The sequence below is a fragment of the Salvelinus sp. IW2-2015 genome, linkage group LG36 (assembly GCF_002910315.2).
Source record: "Salvelinus sp. IW2-2015 linkage group LG36, ASM291031v2, whole genome shotgun sequence".
In the NCBI taxonomy this organism is placed as follows: Eukaryota; Metazoa; Chordata; class Actinopteri; order Salmoniformes; family Salmonidae; genus Salvelinus; species Salvelinus sp. IW2-2015.
The window spans coordinates 18,614,325-18,635,053 of record NC_036875.1 but is presented as its reverse complement, the minus strand read 5'-3'; the positions used below and the strand labels follow the sequence as shown (position 1 = coordinate 18,635,053).

General features: G+C 43.5%; 2 protein-coding genes across 2 annotated transcripts; one reads left to right on the top strand and one right to left on the bottom strand.

The window, feature by feature from the left end:
- The first annotated feature begins 12,474 nt into the window (after positions 1 to 12,474).
- On the top strand, positions 12,475 to 14,540 carry LOC111959943 (protein-lysine methyltransferase METTL21C-like). Its single transcript, XM_023981804.2, has 4 exons — positions 12,475 to 12,547; positions 12,961 to 13,124; positions 13,299 to 13,416; positions 13,628 to 14,540. The coding sequence occupies exons 1-4, from the start codon at positions 12,475 to 12,477 to the stop codon at positions 14,023 to 14,025; spliced, it is 753 nt and encodes a 250-aa protein (XP_023837572.2). The 3' UTR covers positions 14,026 to 14,540.
- A 2,038-nt stretch (positions 14,541 to 16,578) lies between these two features.
- LOC111959775 (rhodopsin kinase GRK1-like) lies at positions 16,579 to 19,998 on the bottom strand. The gene is made up of 5 exons (XM_070437676.1): positions 19,473 to 19,998; positions 18,185 to 18,285; positions 17,537 to 18,070; positions 17,031 to 17,232; positions 16,579 to 16,933 (listed from the first exon to the last, which is right to left on the bottom strand). Exons 4-5 carry the CDS (start codon positions 17,200 to 17,202, stop codon positions 16,836 to 16,838), a joined length of 270 nt encoding a protein of 89 aa, XP_070293777.1. The 5' UTR covers positions 17,203 to 17,232; positions 17,537 to 18,070; positions 18,185 to 18,285; positions 19,473 to 19,998; the 3' UTR covers positions 16,579 to 16,835.
- Between the last annotated feature and the right edge of the window lie 731 nt (positions 19,999 to 20,729).

Sequence of the window (20,729 nt, the reverse complement as noted above, 5' to 3'; positions counted from 1 at the left end):
AGCACGGTGGCTAGGAAAAACTCCCTAGAAAGGCCAAAACCTAGGAAGAAACCTAGAGAGGAACCAGGCTATGAGGGGTGGCCAGTCCTCTTCTGGCTGTGCCGGGTGGAGATTATAACAGAACTGTTCAAAATGTTCATAAGTGCAAGCATGGTCAAATAATAATCAGGAATAAATTGGTTTTTCATAGCCGATCATTAAGAGTTGAAAACAGCAGGTCTGGGACAGGTAGGGGTTCCAATAACCGCAGGCAGAACAGTTGAAACTGGAACAGCAGCAAGGCCAGGTGGACTGGGGACAGCAAGGAGTCATCATGCCCGGTAGTCCTCGACGTATGGTCCTAGGGCTCAGGTTCTCCGAGAGAGAGAGAAAGAAAGAGAGAAGGAGAGAATTAGAGAGAGCATACTTAAATTCACACAGGACACTGGATAAGACAGGAGAAGTACTCCAGATATAACCAACTGACCCTAGCCCCCGACACATAAACTACTGCAGATAAATACTGGAGGCTGAGACAGGAGGGGTCAGGAGACACTGTGGCCCCATCCGATGATACCCCCGGACAGGGCCAAACAGGAAGTATAACCCCACCCACTTTGCCAAAGCACAGCCCCCGCACCACTAGAGGGATATCTTCAACCACCAACTTACAATCCTGAGACAAGGCCGAGTATAGCCCACAAAGATCTCCACCACAGCCACAAACCAAGGGGGGCGCCAACCCAGACAGGAAGATCACGTCAGTAACTCAACTCACTCAAGTGACGCACCCCTCCTAGGGACCGGCATGAAAGCCTCTTAGGGAAGAGAGTCTCTAATTCAACACACATGTAAACATTTAATCAGTGTTTTCTCTGCTCCTCTGCAGTTCTACTGCCAGGCTAACTTCCCTCGTGGCCACCTGGCGTCCATCACTAGTCAGACCATCCACAGACAGGTCATGGACCTAATGCTTCAGCAGAATTAGGAATACACACCCACCTGGGTGTGAGGGCTGCACTACCTGGACGTGAGTGTGTGTGTGCATCCTGTGTTTTTTCATATTTGTGTAGACACTATTTTCTATTCTTTGCTCTGTCAGACTGGTGCCCACTGCCCTTAGGATTGGCAGCCTGAAGAGCCAGTGAAGGACTGTCTGGAGCTTTTGGTAGTTGGTACGTATGACTGAAAGCCAACTAATCATGCAGTGTTTTCTTGAAAATATATCCATATTGTGTATGGGGAATGGAAGGAGAGCTATGGATAGTATAATGACGTATACAATTGAATAATACTTTGCTCTTCTGTTAGGTGGGCTATTATTAATTTGTTTGTTTTCTGTTATTCAGGAAAAGGGAAGTTCAATAATATGCCATGCTGTGATCTGCGAGTGTTCGTCTGCACTTACCCTGTCTAGAAACGGAATAGGACAAAGTTGCCCCTAGTAGACACTGATCTAAGGTCAGATTTCATTTTTCACCCCAATGTTGAGGATTTGGGGAGGGTAAGCTGATCCTAGATCTGAACCTAAGTGCATCCTCTCTACCCTGAGCTCTAGGAACACTGCTGTCTTATTCTGTGACCCTTGCACTTTGAACTTGTAGCCTATTACACTTTAAACTATCAGTTCCACTCTGAATCTCAGGAAGTTTCCAGTTTGAGCCAATGGGGATTCAGTTACCTGACTTGGTGGTGAAAGACATTCTTAAACACTGCATTCAGACTGTTTATTATCTATTATCTATGCATAGTCACTTTACCCTTACCTACATGCACATATTACCTGAATTACCTCGACTAACCTGTACCCCTGCACATTGATTCGGTACCCCTGTATATAGCCTCGTTATTGTTCTTTTATTTTTTTACTTTAGTTTATTTAGAAATATTTTTCTTAACTTATTTTTCTTAAAACTGCATTGTTGGTTAAGGGCTTGTAAGTAAGCATTTCACGGTAAGGTCTACACCTTTTGTATTCTGCACATGTGACAAATAAKATTTGATTTGATTTTGACTAAGATATTATTTCTAAATGATAAAAAATATATACATTTTAGATCTATAGGAAGGCAGACATTTTAGAGCCAGGGGAAGTTCAACGATATGCGGTGTAGGACAAAGTTGCTCCTACACACTGATCAGGTCAGATTGCATTCTTCACCCCAATGTTGAGGATTTGGGGAGGGTAAGCTGATCCTAGATCTGTACCTAAGTTCATCCTCTATCCCGAGCTCTAGGAATACAGAGGTCTTAGATTCTGTGACCCTTGCACTTTGAACCTGTGGCCCCTCTTGAACCTATGGCCTCTCAACTGTCAGTTCCACTCTGAATCTCAGGAAGTTTCTAGTTTGAGCAACTTGGGATTCAGTTACCTGACTTGGTGAAAGCCATTCTTWAACATGTAACTGCATTCACTGTAAGATATTATTTCAAAATTATTATAATTTTTTTTTACTTTTAGGGCTATAGGAAGGCACTTGTTGTATTTTGAAGACGGCAGAACTATGTTCATATGTTAGTGTAAAGGTTATATAAGTGACTAATTAATTATGTAAATAGTACAACTAACTTCTCTAGTGTGGGTTTTGCTCATTGGTCTCCTTTTTGATATGACTCCATTATAGCTGAGCTTTAGGGTCATAGCAAAGGGCAGTCTGGGGGAGCTTTGGCTGAGCACTGTTTACTGACAACATACAACCCATACCCTACACAGCACATACACTGAGTGTACAAAACATCTTTCCATGACACAGACTGACCAGGTGAAAGCTATGAACCCCTATTGATGTCACCTGTTAAATCCACTTCAATCAGTGTAGATGAAAGGGAGGAGACAGGTTAAAGAAGGATTTTGAAGCCTTGAGACATGAATTGTGTATGTGTGCCATTCAGAGGGTGAAGGGATGGGCAAGACAAAATATGTAAGTGCCTTTGAATGGGGTATGATAGTAGGTACCAGGCGCACCGGTTTGAGTGTGTCAAGAACTGCAATGCTTCTGGGTTTTTCACACTCAACAGTTTCCCATGTGTATCAAGAATGGTCCACCACCCAAAGGACAGCCAGCCAGCTTGACACAACTGTGGGAAGCATTGGAGTCAACATAAGCCAGCATCCCTGTGGAACACTTTCGACACCTGTAGAGTCCATGCCCCGACGAATTGAAACTGTTCTAAGAGGAAAAGGCGGTAAAACTCAATATTAGGAAGCTGTTTGTACCCTCAGTGTATACAACCCATATTAGACCCATATATGACTCACATACAGCCCATATTAGACCCATACACTACACGGCCCATATACAGCTTTCTCCTCATCAGACTCACAATTCCAAACATTCCAGTGTTTCCTGCATGTCGTCTGTTGGATCAGGGAAGAGCCACTCTGTCCAAGCGAGTGTTAGTTCCCGGGCCAACAGTCTCCCATGGTGATGAAGGCTGCACACATCCAGCTCTAGTATTTTAACTCTGTCTCATTGTCCACTGGGATGGTAAATTGTGTATCTGTGTGTGAATATGTGCCAGTGTTTTTGAGAAGTTGAGAGAATAGACTGAACTACTGTATGCCCATCCACAGATCTCCATCAGAATTAGAAAGCTTAGCACCCTTTCAAACACACACACACCACACACACACACACACACACACACACACACACACACACACACACACACACACACACACACACACACACCACACACAACACAACCACACACACAACACACACACACACACCACACACACACACACACACACACACACACACACAATAAAGCTCGCTGGGACCTCTACATAGTTGTGTATGAGTGTGACTCATTTTCCATTGGACTACAGAGGCTGTTAATGAGCTGAGAAAGAGGCAGCGATTAACAGCTCTCAGGTGACAATCAACCCTGTCTAATCATTGAATCACTAATTACCACGCACACAGAGATATCACATGAAAACTCATAATACAAATTCTCTCACGTACAAACACAAACTGATGAAATGGGCACCCATGCTCTCTTTCCCCCTCCATCGCTCTTCTCTCTCTCGTTCTAATTCCAGCCAGTGGTTGAGAAAGGCAACCTTTCACTGTGAGACAATTGAGGCCTGTTTGGGTGATGATCAGGAACAAGGTCATTGTTCATGTACCGGGAACGGGCCTTTGGCAGGGTTTAGGAGATCAGCCCTCACAATACAACTCCAATCTATTATTGGCGTTGAAATCTAGACCAGCTTTGCATCGCATTACATGAAAATGGCAACCTTATTCAATCATATCTGGAGATTAAACACATTCAGGCCAGGTTAGTCACAGTCACTAAACAGTGTTCCTCTGAAGAATGTTATACCCGTCCTGTGTGGCTCAGTTGGTAGAGCATGGCGCTTGCAACGCCAGGGTTGTGGGTTCATTCCCCACGGGGGGACCAGGATGAATATGTATGAACTTTCCAATTTGAATATGAATATGTATTAACTTTCCAATTTGTAAGTCGCTCTGGATAAGAGCGTCTGCTAAATGACTTAAATGTAAAATGTAAATGAACCCTTTCCCCACTTGATGACTGTTAATATTTTCAAGGATGCATGTGAAATATTTAAAATTGTCCAAATAATGCATTTATAAAAATAATATTTAATACATTTAATACATTCAAACATATTACAGAATGATTTAAAATGTATATCAATCAAAAATACACTGCTCAAAAAAATAAAGGAAACACTAAAATAACACATCTAGATCTGAATGAATGAAATATTCTTATTAAATACTTTTTTCTTTACATAGTTGAATGTGCTGACAACAAAATCACACAAAAAATGATCAATGGAAATCAAATTTATCAACCCATGGAGGTCTGGATTTGGAGTCACACTCAAAATTAAAGTGGAAAACCAAACTACAGGCTGATACAACTTTGATGTAATGTCCTTAAAACATGTCAAAATGAGGCTCAGTAGTGTGTGTGGCCTCCACGTGCCTGTATGACCTCCCTACAACGCCTGGGCATGCTCCTGATGAGGTGGCGGATGGTCTCCTGAGGGATCTCCTCCCAGACCTGGACTAAAGCATCCGCCAACTCCTGGACAGTCTGTGGTGCAACGTGGCGTTGGTGGATGGAGCGAGACATGATGTCCCAGATGTGCTCAATTGGATTCAGGTCTGGGAACGGGCGGGCCAGTCCATAGCATCAATGCCTTCCTCTTGCAGGAACTGCTGACACACTCCTCCACATGAGGTCTAGCATTGTCTTGCATTAGGAGGAACCCAGGGCCAACCGCCACCAGCATATGGTCTCACAAGGGTCTGAGGATCTCATCTCGGTACCTAATGGCAGTCAGGCTACCTCTGGCGAGACATGGAGGGCTGTGCGGCCCCCCAAAGAAATGCCACCCCACACCATGACTGACCCACCGCCAAACCGGTCATGCTGGAGATGTTGTAGGCAGTAGAACGTTCTCCACAGGTCTCCAGACTCTGTCACGTCTGTCACATGTGCTCAGTGTGAACCTGCTCATCTGTGAAGAGCACAGGGCGCCAGTGGCGAATATTGCCAATCTTGATGTTCTCTGGCAAATGCCAAACGTCCTGCACGTGTTGGGCTGTAAGCACAACCCCCACCTGTGGACGTCGGGCCCTCATACCACCCTCATGGAGTCTGTTCTGACCGTTTGAGCAGACACATGCACATTTGTGGCCTGCTAGAGTCATTTTGCAGGGCTCTGCAGTGCTCCTCCTGCTCCTCCTTGCCACAAAGGCGGAGGTAGCGGTCCTGCTGCTGGGTTGTTGCCCTCCTACGGCCTCCTCCACATCTCCTGATGTACTGGCCTGTCTCCTGGTAGCGCCTCCATGCTCTGGACACTACGCTGACAGACACAGCAAACCTTCTTGCCACAGCTCGCATTGATGTGGCCATCCTGGATGAGCTGCACTACCTGAGCCACTTGTGGGGGTTGTAGACTCCGCTTCATGCTACCACTAGAGTGAAAGCACCGCCAGCATTCAAAAGTGACCAAAACATCAGCCAGGAAGCATAGGAACTGAGAAGTGGTCTGTGGTCACCACCTGCAGAACCACTCCTTTATTGGGGGTGTCTTGCTAATTGCCTATAATATCCACCTGTTGTCTATTCCATTTGCACAACAGCATGTGAAATTTATTGTCAATCAGTGTTGCTTCCTAAGTGGACAGTTTGATTTCACAGAAGTGTGATTGACTTGGAGTTACATTGTGTTGTTTAAGTGTTCCCTTTATTTTTTTGAGCAGTGTATAAACACAACAGAAACAACGTTCAACATTTACAGAGTTACAGTTCACATAAGGAAATCAATCAGTCAATTTAAATAAATTCATTACATCCTAATCTATGGATTTCACATGACTGGGCAGGGGRGCAGTCCCCCACTGGGGAGCCAGGCCCAGCAAATCAGAATACGTTTTTCCCCACAAAAGGGCTTTATTACAGACAGAAAGACTTCTCAGTTTCATCAGCTGTCCGGGTGGCTGTTCTCAGACGATCTAGCAAGAAAGTACCAGTCAAATGTTTGGACACACCTACTCATTACAGGGTTTTTATTTTTATTTTTACTATTTTCTACCTTGTAGAATAATAGTGAAGACATAAAAACTATGAAATAACACATATGGAATCATGTAGTAACCAAAAAAGTGTTAAACAAATCAAAGTATATTTTATATTTGAGATTCTACAAGTAGCCACCTTTTGCCTTGATAACAGTTTTTCACACTGTTGGCATTCTCTCAGCCAGCTTCATGAAGTAGTCACCTGGAATGCATTTCAATTAACAGGTGTGCCTTGTTAAAAGTTAAATAGCGGGATTTCTTTCCTTCTTAATGCGTTTGAGCCAATCAGTTGTGTTGTGACAAGGTAGTGATGGTATACAGAAGATAGCCCTATTTGGTAAAAGACCAAGTCCTTATTATGGCAAGAACAGTCCATCATTACTTTAAGACATGAAGGTCAGTCAATCCAGAACATTTCAAGAACTTTGAACGTTTCTTCAAGTGCAGTCGCAAAAACCATCAAGCGCTATGATGAAACTGGCTCTCATGAGGGKCGCCACAGGAAAGGAAGACCCAGAGTTACCTCTGCTGCAGAGGATAAGTTRATTAGAGTTAACTTCACCTCAGATGGCAGCCCAAATAAATGTTTCACAGAGTTCAAGTAACAGACACATCTCAACATCAACTATTCAGAGGAGACTGCGTGAATCAGGCCTTCACGGTCGAATTGCTGCAAAGAAACCACTACTAAAATACACCAAAAAGAAGAGGAGACTTGCTTGGGCCAAGAAACACGAGCAATGAACATTAGAGCGGTGGAAATCTGTCCTTTGGTCTGATGAGTTCAAATTTGAGATTTTGGTTTCCAACCGCCGTGTCTTTGTGAGACGCAGAGTAGATGAACAGATGATCGCAGCATGTGTGGTTCCCACCGTGAAGCATGGAGGAGGAGGTGTGATGGTGTGGGGGTGCTTTGCTGGTGACACTGTCAGTGATTTATTTAGAATTCAAGGCACACTTAACCATCATGGCTACCCCAGCATTGTGCAGTGATACGCCATTCAATCTGGGTTGAGCTTAGTGGGACTATCATTTGTTTTTCAACAGGACAATGACTCAACACACCTCCAGGCTGTTTAAGGGCTATTTGACCAAGAAGGAGAGTGATGGAGTGCTGCATCAGATGACCTGGCCTCCACAGTCACCTGACCTCAACCCAATAGAGATGGTTTGGGATGAGTTGGACCGCAGAGTGAAGGAAAAGCAGCCAACAAGTGTTCAGCATATGTGGGAACTCATTCAAGACTGTTGGAAAAGCATTCCAGGTGAAGCTGGTTGAGAGAATGCCAAGAGTGTGTAAAGCTGTCATCAAGGCAAATGATGGCTACTTTGATGAATCTAAAATCTAAAATGTATTTTGATTTGTTAAACACTTTTTTGGTTACTACATGATTCCATATGTGTTATTTCATAGTTTTGATAGTAAAAATAAAGAAACACTCTTGAATGAGTAGGTGTGTCCAAACTTTTGACTGGTACTGTGTATATATATATATATATATTACTACCAGTTAAAAGTTTTAGGACAGCTACTCATTCAAAGGTTTTTCTTTATTTTTCCTATTTTCTAAATTGTAGAACAATAGTGAAGACATCAAAACTATGAAGTAACACATATGGAATCATCCCTTTTTGTGGCACCTGACTACCCAACTGGACAGTAGTCCAGGTGCGATAAAACTAGGACCTGCCTTGTTGATAGTGCTGTTAAGAAGGTAGAGCAGCGTTTTATTATGGACAGACATCTCCCCAATTTTCCAGCTTTAATATTGCAGATACATTGTATCATCAATGGAATTGTCTGCATTCTTTCCAATACCCCATATATTTTTGGGGTAAATATATATATTGATATATATATACATACATACATACAGTTGAAGTCGGAAGTTTACATACACTTAGGTTGGAATCATTAAACCTCATTTTTCAACCACTCCACAAATTTCTTGTTAACAAACTATAGMTTTGGCAAGTCGGTTAGGACATCTACTTTGTGCACGACACAAGTAATTTTTCTAACAATTGTTTACAGACAGATTATTTCACTTATAATTCACTGTATCACAATTCCAGTGGACAGAAGTTTACATACACTAAGTTGACTGTGCCTTTAAACAGCTTGGAAAATTCCTAAAATGATGTCATGGCTTTAGAAGCTTCTGATAGGCTAATTGACATAATTTGAGTCAATTGGAGGTGTACCTGTGGATGTATTTCAGGGCTTACCTTCAAACTCAGTGCCTCTTTGCTTGACATCATGGGAAAATCAAAAGAAATCAGCCAAGACCTCAGACAAAAAATGGTAGACCTCCAAAAGTCTGGTTCATCCTTGGGAGCAATTTCCAAACACCTGAAGGTACCACGTTCATCTGTACAAAACAATAGTACGCAAGTATAACACCATGGGACCACGTGCCGTCATACCGCTCAGGAAGGAGACGCTTTCTGTCTCCTAGAGATGAACGTACTTTGGTGCAAAAAGTGCAAATCAATTCCAGAACAACAGCAAAGGACCATGTGAAGATGCTGGAGGAACAAGGTCCAAAGGATTTATATCCACAGTAAAACGAGTCCTATATCGACATAACCTGAAGGCGCGTCAGCAAGGAAGAAGCACCTGCTCCAAAACCGCCATTAAAAAGCCAGACTACGGTTTGCAACTGCACATGGGGACAAAGATCGTACTTTTTGGAGAAATGTCCTCTGGTCTGATGAAACAAAAATAGAACTGTTTGGCCATAATGACCATCGTTATGTTTGGAGGAGAAAGGGGGAGGCTTGCAAGCCGAAGAACTACATCCCAAACGTGAGCACGGGGGTGGCAGCATCATGTTGTGGGGGTGCTTTGCTGCAGGGGGGACTGGTGCACTTCACAAAAATAGATGGCCTCATGAGGAAGGAAAATATGTGGATTATATGAAGAAACATCTCAAGACATCAAGAAGGGAGTTAAAGCTTGGTCGTAAATGGGTCTTCCAAATGGACAATGACCCCAAGCATACTTCCAAAGTTGTGGCAAAATGGCTTTAGGACAACAAAGTCAAGGTATTGGAGTGGCCATCACAAAGCCCTGACCTCAACCTATAGAAAATTTGTGGGCAGAACTGAAAAAGCGTGTGCGAGCAAGGAGGCTACAAACCTGACTCAGTTACACCAGCTCTGTCAGGAGGAATGGGCCAAAATTCACCCAAATGATTGTGGGAAGCTTGATGAAGGCTATCTGAAACGTTTGACCCAAGTTAAACAATTTAAAGGCAATGCTACCAAATACTAATTGAGTGTATGTAAACTTCTGACCCACTGGGAATGTGATGAAAGAAATAAAAGCTGAAATAAATCATTCTCTCTACTATTATTCTGACATTTCACATTCTTCAAATAAAGTAGTGATTCTAACTGACCTAAGACATGGAATTTTTACTATGATTAAATGTCAGGAATTGTGGAAAACTGAGTTTAAATTTATTTGGCTAAGGTGTATGTAAATTCTGACTTCAACTGTATGTAAGAGTGATTTTTTAAATATTTTTTTATATACATTTCCAAAAAATTTGAATATCTTGTTATTGCTTTGTCATTATGGGGTATTGTGTGTAGATTGATAAGGGGGGGAAAAAATGAAATACATTTTATGTGACGTTAAATATATTTAAATGTATTTATTTTTTCTCCTATGGGTAGGCTTAATCTGTGTCTGGGAAACAGTCCCTCTGTATTAAACCAGTATTTTTGTATTCCATTAAGATGAGACTTCTTCTGCAGCTGTTGCTACTGTGGACGTGTGTGCACTCTTTAAGGCCAGACACACCTGTTTCTCCAGAGGGCTATGAGAATGAATAAGCCTGCAGCCTGCCTGACTAACACACACACACACACACACACAGGCTGGATTAGACTCCACTCCATCAACGCTCAATCATAAACTACATGAGCTATAGGCCCATCCATATTTGGCATGCTCTAGCCTCTCAACTGTTCACCAGACATCCACTGCCATAGTCTCACTGACCCCAAACCAACTGTTTACTGTAAGTCAAACATAAAAATTACAACTACATCCCCCACATAGCACAGTCCCATGATCTATTCTACTCACCTGTCTCTCTTGGATACAACTGGGAATGGTATGAACTCACATTGTATTCCAAGCCTCTCCAGATCAGCTATTATCCAGCGGCGTGACAGGAGATCAGAATCCTCTGATCCATTTTTGGAGGAATCAGTCCTGCCAATCAAAGATCTGCTCATAAAAGAGGGAAGCCGTTGAAACAGGCTGTTCTGTTCTCCTGTACATAATCACCAATCAAACAACCCTCTTACTGTCTAACATAAATCAAACTATTTGAGTGATCCTTAGACTGGTATGAGTGTTTTGATATTGTGCAATATCATTTACATGACAACGAGCTTAGCTTATAGATTTACACACTCAGAAATCCTCTCATCTGTTAGTGTCAGCTGGCTCTAGTCTGTGTGTGGTTATCCGTGCATGCGAGAGAGAGAGAGAGGGATGGTGGAAGAGAGAGAATACAGGCCGGGGAGATGAATGACAGACAGAGAGAGAGAGAGAGAGAGAGTGAGTCAATTGTGGTGAGAGAAACAGGAGAGGAGAGCCAACTCATTCCCTGGTCAGTGCTGACAGGGAGGAGAGGTGGTCAAGTCCGGGTCAGTGATACTTGACCCCACAAACTAATGTCACACAATACATTAACTTCATAAGACTTCCACAAAGTGTATAGTGTAATCTGAGCCATAGGCAGTAACCACGACAGGCATGCCTTAAGTGTGCCCTCTCATATTATTGTCATAATCTCATAAATCTGGTTTCAACGGGCTGCAGATAGTCGATATGGGATCAAACCATGCTTTCCAAACTCAGTGGAGGAGGGTATTGCAACACAGAGGCTCTAAAACATTCCTAACGGGTGTTGGAAGATACTGCTGGTTTTCATTTCATTACATCTAACCACACGCGCACGCAAGCACGCACGCACGCACGCACGCACGCACGCACGCACGCACGCACGCACGCAAGCACGCAAGCACGCACGCACGTGTAATCCATGTATTTTATACCATTCCACTGATTCTGCTCCGGCCAATACCGTGAGCCCGTCCTCCCCAATTAAGGTGCCATCAACCTCCTGTGGAACACACACATAAACATCCCTGAAAATGGTGACTTCACTTGGCTCCATGTGAGTGGGATCAGTGAACAGTGGAGAGGGCTTTAGTCAAAGTGGGGGTCTGGCTTTAGGCAGCATATCTGACTCCCGTTCTCTCTGACTGTCACTCTATCATACTAGCTTAGTCGGACGTTCCCTCCCTTCCGTAATTATAGCTCAGTGTTTTGGGAACATGTTTAAAGGGATGCTGGCCAGCTATAAACACAGGATGCATAAGGTCAGTCACAAAGACAGAGAAAGAGACCACCACCTCACACAGGTCTGTATTACATATCATACATCATTCCATCTTAGCTCACGCATCCTGTTCAATTTCATTCAACTTTATTAATTTCTCTGGAGCATGAGTCTATGAGTCTGCAAGCCTCCTGGACATTAGTATGTGGAGATTAACGTGTCTGTAAAAGCCGTTACAACTTACTTGTATTAATGATGCTCCATTCTGATACTTACAAACACCGTCTTAGCGAACAATGTTTTGATGTGAAGTCTGGTGATTGTATGTGTGGAGAAGATAAACTGTAAGAGCATGGAGCTGAGGGAGGTCGGTGATGTATTCCCTTTCAGAGCGTGAGTGGCTTGCTGCTGACAGTTGGTTATAAATAAGTATTTCTCTGGGCCCGAACCCAGACAACCAGACCCAACGGAGATAGGGGAGCAGCGGACTCACCATTGCCCAGTCCAAGCACAAGGTCAACTAAAGTGTAGTCTAATGTCAACAGTGTTCTGTGGCGATGGAGACCTCCTCTACAGCCAAACAGTCTGACCAGGAGGTTCCCAAGAAAGAAAGGACAGATGGAGAGCCTGGTGAGAACAGGGAAGAAGAAGAGACAATGAAAAATGGAACAGCAGGTGAAGGCAAGCAGTGGTTTCCTAACCTTAACAGTAAGGAATGGTGACTGTGATCTAGTGTAGAAAAAAATGCAAACTAAGACTCACACATTTCCTATTAGCACGGACTTTGCTGATGACTACTTCTTCTCCCACTGCCAGCCACTTGGCTTCCTCTCATCACCAAATTTGGTGGTGAGTGGAAATGCCACCCGGATGCTTCAGATTTATACATCCTGTGAAACATCTGTCTCATTGTTCGATCTGTGGTTGTGTGTAATGGTCAGTCTTATGTTGTGACCGTGTGTACTGTAGTAGTGATTATTAAAATGTTGGCCATCCAGTGTGGTGTAGAGTTCCTGGTTGTATTGTGGTCCTGTTCTCTACAGTGGTGTCTGACCGTAAGCAGATGGCCAGGGAGGCGTTGGACAGACTGAACGTCTGGGAGCCCAGTGTTTACTACACCCTGGGAAAAGAGTCCTTCTTCATCGCTGGTCATGAAATCTGCATCCGAGAGTCTCTGGACTCCTACGGCGCCCTCATCTGGCCGGGGGTGAGTTCTACAGATGCACACCGACAGTGGAATATGATGATAGAAACCCATTTTTACAAGGAAGAATGTAAACTCAATGCACTTAATTCATATGGACTGATCTGGATTTACTAACAATCATTGTGCGATAGTTGATCGTAGTGATGAGGATGATGATTGTGTGTGTGTGTGTAGGCGGTGGCTCTAAGTCAGTTCCTGGAGAATAACCGGCAGCAGGTGAATCTACTGGATAAAGCAGTTCTGGAGATCGGGGCAGGCACAGGCTTACTGTCTATTGTGGCGAGTCTACTGGGTGAGTCTGTCCTTCAGTCTCTTAGTCAGTCTGCCTAACTGTATAGTGGCCACTGGCCAGTCTACTGGGTGAGTCTGTCAGTTGGTAACATGAGTAAATGTAAATGTAATGTAAATGTAACATGGACTACATGTAACATGTAACATGTAACATAGACTGATTAATTTGACTGATTGACTGACTGATTGTTCCCTTTTGTCCTGTTTTCCAGGAGCCTGGGTAACGGCCACCGACCTGCCCGAAATCCTTCCCAACCTGACCTTTAACCTCTCTCGTAACTCCAAGAGCCGCTGCCGCTACACGCCCCAGGTGAGGGCCCTCACCTGGGGTCAAGACCTCGAGAGAGACTTCCCCTGTACTTCCTGTCGCTACGACTATGTTCTGGCAGCCGATGTGGTGTATCACCACGACTACCTGGAGGAGCTGCTGGCGACCATGCGCCACTTCTGCAGACCAGCAAGTGGCACGACGCTCCTGTGGGCCAATAAGGTGAGGTTTCAGTCAGACCTGAGGTTCAAGGAGAGCTTTGAGAGTTGTTTTAATACGACGCTACTGACAGAGCTGAAGGAGGGGGACGTGAGGATCTACAAGGCCACGGCACGGGAGTGAGAGGGAGGAAAGGAGGGAGAGAGGATAGAAGTGGAGGGGATAGTGAGAAATTAAGGAGAAAGAGGGATGGAGAGACCAGGGAGGAGAAGAGCTAGACTCAAGGAAAAGAGGTGAGAAATAGAAAGAAGAGGTGGAGGTTGTTCTTCACCGTGGATGAAACAGGAGCTCACTTGCTCACTACAGAGAARGGACTGCCTGGAGCCCATTCTGTGGTGCTAAGTCATCCTCGGGATGGGTACATTCACCTCATCAGCATAGACTTATTAGACAGACAACAAAAGCTGATTCTGTGTTTCAATGACATTCCTGTGAGCTACATTATATTTACAATGTGTCATGCAGAAACTCCATGTGACTTTTCAAAAAACAATTTTATCTACCAGTGTTTTTTTTCTTCATATATTTGATAGTGACAAATGTTTTGTTAATAAATTTGCTTTGCAATACAGTGTGAAAAATGTGTTCCTTTCGCCATACTCCATAGTCTGCATTAGCATCACCACAGATATATTGAAAGTTATTGTATAAAGTTACTGTCAAAAATCTACAAGAGACAGTATCCCCTCCATATACGACAATGGTCAAACACTTTTCCACTAAACATGAAAACAGACTAGTTTAATAAGAAGCTAAACACTCATTTTTATAAGCAGTGCCCTCATTAATTATTGGCATCCTAGGTAAATATGAATTAAAAACAGCTGTGAAAAWWGTCATTGTTGTTTATCAGCTTGATCTTACACTGAAAATATCATATGAATCTATCCTTTGAGTTAAACATTTTCAAAGAAAAGAAAATCGTCATGAAATAATTATTTTATGAAAAAACAATGTCACAATTATTGGCACCCCTGCACTTAGTACTTTGTGCACCCTCCCTTTGCCAAGATAACAGCTCTGAGTCTCCTATAATGTTTGATGAGACAGAATTAAGACCATTCCTCCATACAGAAACTCTTCAGATCCTTCAGAGTCCTTGGTCCTCGCTTGTGGACTCTCCTCTTCAGCTCACCACACAGGTTTTCAATAGGGTTTAGGTCAGGAYACTAGGTTGGCCATTGCAAAAGCTTGATTCTATGGTCAGTGAAACATTTGTGTGGATTTGGAGGTATGCTTTGGATCGTTGACCTGCTGGAAGAACGACAAAGTTTTAGCCTCCTGGCAGAGGCAGACAGGTTTGGTCCTAAATCTCCTGGTACTTAATAGAGTCCATGATGTCATGTACCCTAACAAGGTTCACAGGGCCTTTGGAATTAAAAAAGCCCCACATCACAGATCCACCACCATACTTCACAGTGGGGATTAGGTTATTTTCTGCATGCCCATGGCTCTTTTTACACCAAACACACCTCTGGTGTTTGTGCCAAAAAGCTCTATTTTAGTCTCATCAGACCATAGAACCCGGTTCCAATCAAAGCCCCAATGACATTTAGCAAACTCCAGGTGCTTGCATTTGAGGATTGGTGACAGCCGAGGCTTTATTCTCGCAACTCTTCCAAATAACTTGTTGGCATGGAGGTGGTGTCTTAATTGTAGTTCTGGAGACTTGGTGATCTCAAGCTGTAACCAACTTCTGCAATTCCCCAAATGTGATCCTTGGATATTTTTTTGCCACTTGAACCATCCTTCTCACTGTGCGTGGGGGCAAGATACACATCCTCTTCCATGCAGATACATCAGAGCTCCAGTTGTTTTACATATCTTATTGCCCTAGTAGTGGAGATGGGTATTTTCAGGCTTGTAGCTATCTTTTTTATAGCCATTGCCTGATTTATGAAGATCAAAAACATTGTCTAATATAATTTGTGTGTTCTCTGGCCTTTCCCATGCTGATGGATGACTAAGGGAGTTTAATCTGTGTCACCTCATATTTATACCCCAGTGAAACAGGAAGTCATGGATGACCACTTAAGAGTTACAAAAGACTCAGATGAACTTTAAAAAGCCAAATCTTAATCAATCAGATTTTGTTCATCAGAATTTCTAGGGGTGCCAATAATTGTGACACGCATATCTGAATAAAATAATTATTTATTAATGACAATTTATTTTAGAACAATTTTAACTTAATTAAAAGGTTAGATTCATAGGATATTTTGAGCGTAAGATCAAGCTGATAGACAACAATTACATTTTTTCACAGCCTTTTTAGTTCATATTTACCTAGGGTGCCAATAACTCAGGAGGGCACTGTATATTTACAGAAAGGCAAGACTTCACTAATTCTAGTGAGTTATACTACCGGTTTGTTACAGTTTCATTGCAGAATCAAACGGCATCTTTCATTTTCTCAATTTTTTCCACTCACTCACACACAAACCACACACGCTTATGTCTTGATGATGCTTTGAGAATAGAGAATAATATCTATTGCTGAGCCCAACTGAATTACGGAGGTCCAAAGCCCTTTCTCACTCTTGGCCTAGCGGAACAGTCTCAACCAATGAGCAGTCCGTATCACTCAAGTGTTCCATCTCCATGGCAAAGTTGATGTGTAGAACTTGATCGGCTGTTCTGTTTCAGTGTTTGTTTGGGTTTAGGTATCATTGTCACAAGGCCAGTGTATGTCCCCATCAAGCTCTCTGAGTTATTTTTTTATTACAGTTTTTTTCCATTGTTCTTTTCCAAACATCTAGCATTCAATAAATAATCAGTTGGCAGTGCTTTGTGATGTCAGTTGGAATTTTCCATTACTAGTGAACTAAACACAACATCACTGCAAAGGGCTACTGTTGGTCTGGTCCGAAACATCTGCGCTCTACATTTTGTCCTCCTTTTCCACAGTAACAGCCAAGCAGCAGGTGGATGACTTAGGCTGTTCCAAGATCGACTCCCTGCACAGGAAACTTCATAGGGCGGGATAGTGTGCTTCTGACGTGAAGTCTCTTTGTGGCAGCTGTGGGATGACCTAGATAGAAACCAAGCAAAATTATAATAGCCCAAATACAGCCCACATTTAGAATTTACCATTTGGTTCTGTTATAACTTGGAATTTGCATCCTTACCTGCGTCCAGTCTCCTCCAGTGGATGCCGCTGAAGAAGGGGTGTGCCCCGATCTCGTCACATGCGCCGTTCTTGAAGCCTAGTCTCTGGTCCACCTGTTTCTCCAGCAGCCCGGAGCAGATGGACTTGCCGTTCTCACTGAATGTCTCTGGGTAGACCACCATCCCGATCATGAAACGCTCCTTCAGCTCTTCCTTCTCAACCTGACCAGAAGACGACTGCAGGTTAGAGACATTACATCAGTCATAGACCAACTCTGGACCAAGAGAGCTACTGGGTGTACAGGCTTTTGTTCAAGCCCTGCACTAACACACCTGACTCAAATAATCATTGTCTATGAATGAAGAATGAAAAACAGGTGTGATAGTGCCGAGATGGAACAAAAGCCTTCAGACTCCAGTGGCTCTACAACACGACCAGAATTGGAGACCTCTGAATTAAATGGATTAGCCTTCACACAGTTTGAAGAGTTAAGACATGAAAGGGAGGCAGGATAGAGTGGGTTACCTTCTACCCTTGTTCCCTAAACGGGTTCTTGGCGGCCATGAACTCAAACAGCGTGACCCCCAGGGCGAAATAGTCTACTAAGGTGTCATACTTCTCCCCCTTCAGCAGCTCCGGGGCCATTAAACCCTTGGGGCAGAGGTCAAAGGTTAAAGGTCAGTCGCAAGAGACAGAGTGGCGCTTCTTGGAGACACTAAACGTGAGACCATTGTGAGATAATGAGGTCGGGCAGGTGAGACTGACGTGGAGTTCCGGCATAGCCTTTGCTTTTTGTCTGGTCCTCTTTTAGTTCAACCACCAGACCCAGGTCAGAGATACGCACATTACCTAAGGACAACGTCGCATCACGTCAAACAAACGTGTGTGTGTACATAACTGTATCTCAGTGTGCAGCTTCATTATCCAGGTTTGAGGTCTCTGTAGAGAATGCTCTTCTGGTGGAGGTGCTCCATGCCCTGGATGATCGGAGCAGAATAGAAACAGGTTCTGGGCTCCTCAAACCCTGGGTTGTTCTCATCTATCAAGTAGATGTGGTATCTGGTGCAGTACGAGAACAAACATGTTACAGATCTATTACAAGAAACAACAAATAGGATAGTTCCTGCAGGGTGTGTGGGTATGTGCTTTGTGCATGAGTTCACTTCAGGTCACCTCCATTCATGATGGTCATAACCAGTCAGAGTATTCTAGGCCAGGGACACGATGAAGTGACTGCGAACCCTGGCAAGGATCCTCTTCTCCACCATCACCCCCTAAAGCAGAGGAGGGGGACAAACATGACAATAGCAACCACTCACTCACAAATTCATACTGGTAGTTCGATTACTTTTAAAATGCATCTTTCCTTCCTTGAAGTAATCACTGATCTAACATGGCTGGATAAGTGAAAGTTATGACATGGAATCCTTGCTTTCACCTATCTAATCATATTATATCAGTGACTGTTATGAGGAATTCTGTATTTTAACAATTTTCAAAACAGGGCCCTAGACAATCCTCAGCAGTTCCATTGAGCACAGCTTTCCCTAAAGCTCTCTATAATCACGCTATCCCTGTGCTGTGTTTAATACAGAGGGCCAAGAGAGGCTATAGTGATTAAGACCATTATCTCCTCATCACTTACTGGAGAACAGGTACTGTAGCCTACATCAAAACTGCTTCCATGAACATAACCATTTCCACTCCAGATAAGGGGGTTCTAACAGTCACAGAGGCAGAGACACTGTAGCACTACCCTCCATGTCATTAGTCATTGTGTTTACAATCCTATTCTGATCTAGCATTAATAGTCTACAGAAGCATATTGTACTCTAATTAACTAATTTCCCCCTTTAGATAGTATCTTCTCTCTCTCACATCAACTACAGCAGTGGTCACTGATTGACTGGACAACCTTCAAGGCACTCCTAGTCGATCACAAAACATTTCTGTAGAAAAGCCAATGATACAAAGGCACAAAGGCTGGCCCCCCTTTTTTCTCTCTCGAGTTCCCAGTTGTCTTGAACGCACCATGACCATCAGACGCAATCAGTCCAGTAAAATAAAAAAATGTAATTGGCAAATTATTTCAATTTATGCTCAGCTTTGCCTCGCAAGTGCTGCACCAACTGATCTATTTTGTTATCAAAGCTCGAGTTTTGAAATATAATATGGTCTGTATAGAAGAACAATATCGACAGGCCAGGCATATAGCCAATATGCTGTGATAAGCTATTAGGCCTACTGCACAAACCTCATTCTTACATAACTGTTTTTATTAGTTTGTTAAAAATCTCATTTTTTTTTTTTTTGTGCTGTAGATCTCAGCTAGGTTTTTGACTGCATAAGTGATCTCGACTCAAAAGGTTGGGGACCACAACTACAGTAAACATCAGGAGACTAGACTACAGTTCAGGTGGGGCATACCAAAGACTCACTCACTCCACCCTCCCTCTCTCACCTCATAGCCATTCCTCTTCTTCAGCCTCTTGTTGAGCTTCATGCAGGTGTACAGATTCCCTGTGGCCTTCATCTGGCAGGCAGACACCTCTCCTCTCTAGCCAATGGGCTGCTCCACACAGACTGACTAGAAGGCCAGGTCCAGGGTTTCCTGGAGGCCCTCACACACTGATGTGGGGCAACTTGAGGCGGGTGGGGTACTTCTTGTCAGGCGAGGCCGCCAGGTTTGAGCCATCAAAGCTCTCACGGGCATTGATGTAGGCCGAGTTGGCAACCACCGTGGTCAGGCTGCCCAAATCCATGGAAATGGAGGGAGAGGGGCTGCCTGCAGCACTCAGAGAGCATGGTGAAGGAGAGATCGGGTGAGAAAAGTGAGATAAAGAAATTCAAATGTGAGAGTAAAAGGTGTTAGAGAAAGGGAGTGAAGCCGTTAAAGGGAGGATTAGAGAAGGGTAAGATGAACAGAGGGAGCGATAGGAAGGAGAAAGAAAGATAAGTGCCTTCAGCAGGACAGAGGACACAAGATCCTCCTCATGTCCCAAGGCATACTTCCTGAGCGCTTTATCGGTCTCTCTCACACACACCTGACTCAACACCCTTCAGACAGTAATGCCTTTATCCACTAACTCCCTAATACCACAGGCTGAGTGAGCCCAAGCTGAAAATAATATATTCAGTCACTGTGGCTGGAGTAGCACCTGTTGTCTAAAGAACAAGCAGCGGTGCAGCACAGTATAGGGGGGACATGCGCAGTCTAAAATGGACAACTCTGGACCCTTCGGAAAGGCCCCTGGCCCTCGGAAATGAAAGGTTCAGACAGGTGAAAGCAACATGGTTATGGGTCCCTCTAGCCCTCAGTTCTTCCATCATATCGCTCACACGTTCAAATAAAATAAATTGTATTATTCACACACGCCGAATACAACAGGTGTAGTAGACCTTACAGTGAAATGCTTACTTACGAGCCCCTAACCAACAATGCAGTTTAAAAAAATATGGCTAAGAATAAGAAATAAAAGTAATTAAAGAGCAGCAGTAAAAAAACAATAGCGAGACTATACACAGGGAGGTACTGGTACAGAGTCAACGTGCGGGGGCACGGGTTAGTTTAGGTAATATGTACACGTAGGTAGTTATTAAAGTGACTATGCATAGATAAGAGTAGCAGTGGTATAAAAGGGGGATGACGACGACAATGCAAATAGTCTGGGTAGCCATTTGATTAGGTGTTCAGGAGTCTTATGCCTTGGGGGTAGAA

Bases quoted from the DNA above. Each gene is read 5' to 3' on its own strand.
- LOC111959943 (XM_023981804.2), top strand. From the start codon at position 12,475: ATGGAGACCTCCTCTACAGCCAAACAGTCTGACCAGGAGGTTCCCAAG. The intron at 13,125-13,298 runs GTGAGTTCTACA...GTGTGTGTGTAG, and splicing joins GCGCCCTCATCTGGCCGGGG to GCGGTGGCTCTAAGTCAGTT. The intron at 13,417-13,627 runs GTGAGTCTGTCC...CCTGTTTTCCAG, and splicing joins TATTGTGGCGAGTCTACTGG to GAGCCTGGGTAACGGCCACC.
- LOC111959775 (XM_070437676.1), bottom strand. From the start codon at position 17,202: ATGATCGGGATGGTGGTCTACCCAGAGACATTCAGTGAGAACGGCAAG. The intron at 16,934-17,030 runs GTAAGGATGCAA...GTTTCTATCTAG, and splicing joins CTGGAGGAGACTGGACGCAG to GTCATCCCACAGCTGCCACA.